Raw genomic sequence first — 4,084 nt, 5'->3', positions numbered from 1 at the left:
CAGATATTAGAGATACTCAAAATACTTCTCTAAAACTGTTCATGATGGCAGATCAAGAACTAGAGATCACCCATAAATGCTTGAAGTTCCAACGGAGCTCATGGTCTAATCAATCTGTAATCTCTGGGGGCATGGTTTGAGTCTCGATTATGGCAGATGATGAACTCAGAATTGAATAAAAAAATTTGAAGAGCTAATGGCCACCATTTTATACAGTCCAGAGTTTGTCTCCTGAAGTGGGATTTACAGCACTGAAAAATGTTGGATAGTGGGACTAATTGAATTGTTCCTGTATAGCCATCAATGACATAACGGACCAAATAGCCATGGTCTGTTTTATAGTCATTCTGAATGTATTCTGATAATTACAAAATATTTGAATTGAGGGACTGTTACTATTTTAATATCATTGTTTGATTTTTAAGCTTGAAATGTTGCTAATTCTCTGAACTTGTTGCAGACCCCTTTGCTGATGCAACTAAGGGTGACGACCGCCTCCCGGCAGGGACTGAAGAGTACATCCATATAAGAATTCAACAACGTAACGGCAGGAAGACACTGACCACCGTCCAAGGCATCGCAGATGATTATGATAAAAAGAAGCTTGTGAAAGCATTTAAAAAGGTCTCTAACTGTTTCATCCCCTTTTGTATTTTGATATAGAAAACTGTCTGTAAACCATGGAAGTCCTTGGTTTAGTCATGAATTTAATGTATGTATTTTCAGGACAATTTTGGCTTGAAGACTTTAGGTCTGTACTTTTAACTATTGAGTATTTGCTTGTCTTGAAACAGCTTTGAGCACTTCGAGCCATACTGAGAATTGTTCTGGGATATTTGAGAATACTAATTTCTGGAATCTTCAAGTTAGAACAGCCAAAAAAATGGAACTCATTAAAGTTGTCTTTGTTCACATTTCTAAATTGTGCTGACTGCATCCATTTTGTACCTCTTTTTGGGAAAAGGTGCATCTTACTGATCTGTATGGAGGAATTACCATGGTGGTAATCTGGCTGATAGTACTTTTTTTTTGTATAACAGAAGTAATGTGATCCTGTTCAACTCCTGTATGTTACTGTCTTTTAATAGACTTTTCTGTCCCAGTTTACCTTGGGAAAAATGAGTGCAAAGTGCTTGTTTTTTTTATCTGGGGCATTTTATGCTGTTATAAAGAAATTAGCCATTTAACATGGTGCCATTGGATTTCAGTTTTCAAACTTGATGTCAAGACATTTTGAAGCGTACAATGGCATGAGTGGTAACCCATGCCTGTCTCTTGAGCCTTTTTTAATTTGGACTGTCAAGGCAAAATTTTAATCCATGGCAGTTTTAACCAAAGACATGTCTGTCTGTTTTGGTGCTCAATGTCTGGGTTGGAGAGAAATGTAATGGTTTATATTGAGGTATTAAATATTTTGCTACTTGGATCACTTCAGGATGTAGGTGGAACCCTGTTCAATCAAATTTACCAACAGGAAATATCCTGATCCACCTTTTTGTTTACTTCACAGAAATTTGCCTGCAATGGTACTGTGATAGAACACCCTGAGTACGGTGAAGTAATCCAACTTCAAGGTGACCAGCGGAAGAACATCTGCCAATTTCTTCTGGAGGTAAGGAAAAAGTTGTTGAATTCATCGCCATAGAAAAGGTTTGGCATTATACCCAAAATATTTGGTTGCCTTTTAACCTGTTCTGTCACTGACTTTTGATTTTGAGGTGAATGTTTTGAGAGATTTTTGCCTCGTACATCATATGTATTATGTCATGCTTGAGTCTTGGTAAGCCTGTTTAGCAATCTTTTCTGAATGTGTAGAGAGCAACATACTACTGTTTTGTCTACTTTAGGTGAGCGGTTGCTCCTGTTATTGCAATTCCATTGGTAGTTATTCTGTTCCTGAGTCCAAAACTTGGAGTGCAACTTTTTGTTATTCAATAACTGAATTTTCACTGACAAGTCATACTTACTTTCAGGAATTTGGTGGAAGCTGTTTTGTTATTTGAAAACATTCCTGTTTGGAGTCCATTCACCTCACTGCTCGGTCTGATTCAGTTTAGTGAATAGGTTGGATGGGACATGTGCAATCGAAATGTTTCCATAGGTGGGAAATTATCTAGAAGTCTGACATCGAGAATCAACTAGGTTGCTATGGTATCGATGTGAGAAAATGCATTGCCTGGGTTGTCTCCTGAAGTTTTATCCCTACTACTTTTATATGTTGCATACTCCATTGGCAGTGGCCCAATGCTCTGGTGACAAAACATGTTTTTTATGTCTTCAGTGAGATTCTCGGATGCCTTTTTAAAACTTCATTTTCTTGTATCCCTGCTGCTGGTTAATTCTGGGATCCCAGTGCAACAGCTGACTTGTGATATGCTGTTGGCTCTTCCTATTTACTCAAAGGATGCATCATTATAGCCATATTTGTCAAATGTTTTGGATAAAGCTCCAAATTGAAGTAGAATTTGGAACACTTGAATTGTATTGAATTCTTGTTTTAACATTAGCAGCTTACCAAAACTAGCTTTTCACTTGGTGTGCATATCTCAAAATTTTGTTGTAGGATCATTTAGGCCTGGCTGCATGTAATGATTTTTGTTTACCATTTTATTTCACCACAGGTTGACATTGTGAAGGAGGAACAGTTAAAAGTCCACGGCTTCTAGAGGATGTGTTTAACAGTTCCTGAAGTTTCCTGTTGTGTGGCTGGTTCTTTTTATATTTGTTAGCTTATATACACACTCATTATGCAGGAATGAATAACTGCAGTGAATGGACTTCCCATGTAATTGGATCTTCAGAATTTAACTCCGATATGCATGACTACAGAAGAAGTGTGCTATTTAGGCTAGTAACTCATAAGAAAACTGCTATAAGATGGTAATAAAATGACAGACATATGTATATTTAGCACATTTCAAATGGAAATGTTTTAGTGCTAATTGTTCTACTTAAATTTTCCTGATTTTGAAGTTTTTTTGTTGTATTAAAACCATGTATGTTGTATAAGGCAATTAACAATAAACCAGCTATGTATTCTGAAGTATAACCTGTTGTGGATTGAATAATCAGTGGCCTGCATGCTATTTTGCTATCTTACCCCCTCAACCTTTAGGGCCCATAATGTGTTAAAAATGTATTCAATATTCTCAATAGTTACACTTAATGTAGCCACTGTCACCCCTATTTCAGACTAGTGGCCTGTTTTATTCCAGTTTTCCTTTTCTGAAGTTCATTCAATGATTAGGTTCGTTCAACACTGCACAGTCATAAATTGCGGCTTGTTTTATGTTAGAACCTAATAATTAAAACTTTCAACATTAAATTTCAGAATAGTTACCGATTATTTCAAATATGTGGTTATTTTCTACTTGCCGGTTTTAATTTGTAATTCGTGTTGATAGCAAAATGTAACTTATTAAATGGGACGCTAGAGAAACTCAACAGGTTTGGAGTATCTTGTAGAAAGTTGATGCTTCATGGCAGTATTGAAGAATAGTCATAAGATTTTGTTAACTCTCTTCAGATGCTGCCTGAGTCACTTGGCAGCAACATAGTTTTTCAGTTTAGGTTTCCATTATCCACAATATTTTACTTTTGAGCATATTAACCAAGGGGAATTTGAAAATAGGTTTGGCAAAGGCCCTATTTTGAAACTAACATAAATTCAAAGATACTGTCATCTCAAATGGTCTTCGATGGGGAAAATTTGCAGATTAAACCGTCTGATATCCACCTTAACCCCCATCTTTCCATCAACTTGTGTTCTGCCTTCCCAGGAAAGAAAATTTCCTAATTAACTCAATTTCAGTGTTGAATCTTTGTATTCAACTTGCATGTTTGTCCCGCTACTAGTTTGCTCAAATCTCAACTTCACAACAAAACAAGCTGGTAATAGTCATGAGATTTCTAGGAAGTATTGTTTAAAAGTAATTTAATATCCACAGTGACTTTTAGAGAAACTAGGTATTTCCACAACACATGATGCAAGTCCATTTTGCCACATTTTCCAAACTCCTCCAAGAAATATCAAATATGAAGCTGATCCAAAACTTGCTGCCAATCTCAAATTTTCATTGTGTGA

The 4,084-nt window shown here is 36.3% G+C and overlaps 1 protein-coding gene across 1 annotated transcript in view; it reads left to right on the top strand.

Annotated features, from left to right (window-relative positions):
• The window catches only part of LOC140464860 (eukaryotic translation initiation factor 1b), a 5,500-nt gene extending 2,451 nt beyond the window's left edge, over nt 1-3,049 (top strand). Inside the window, exons 2-4 of the mRNA XM_072560407.1 lie at nt 461-624; nt 1,511-1,612; nt 2,622-3,049. Coding sequence (XP_072416508.1) covers nt 461-624; nt 1,511-1,612; nt 2,622-2,666 — 311 coding nt within the window. The 3' untranslated portion in view covers nt 2,667-3,049. The remainder of the gene's footprint in view (nt 1-460; nt 625-1,510; nt 1,613-2,621) is intronic.
• Nucleotides 3,050-4,084: the final 1,035 nt, after the last annotated feature.

Source organism: Chiloscyllium punctatum, chromosome 41 (genome assembly GCF_047496795.1).
Source record: "Chiloscyllium punctatum isolate Juve2018m chromosome 41, sChiPun1.3, whole genome shotgun sequence".
NCBI lineage: Eukaryota > Metazoa > Chordata > Chondrichthyes > Orectolobiformes > Hemiscylliidae > Chiloscyllium > Chiloscyllium punctatum.
Note: the sequence above shows the minus strand (reverse complement) of the source record. Positions and strands in the feature narration are given on the sequence as shown.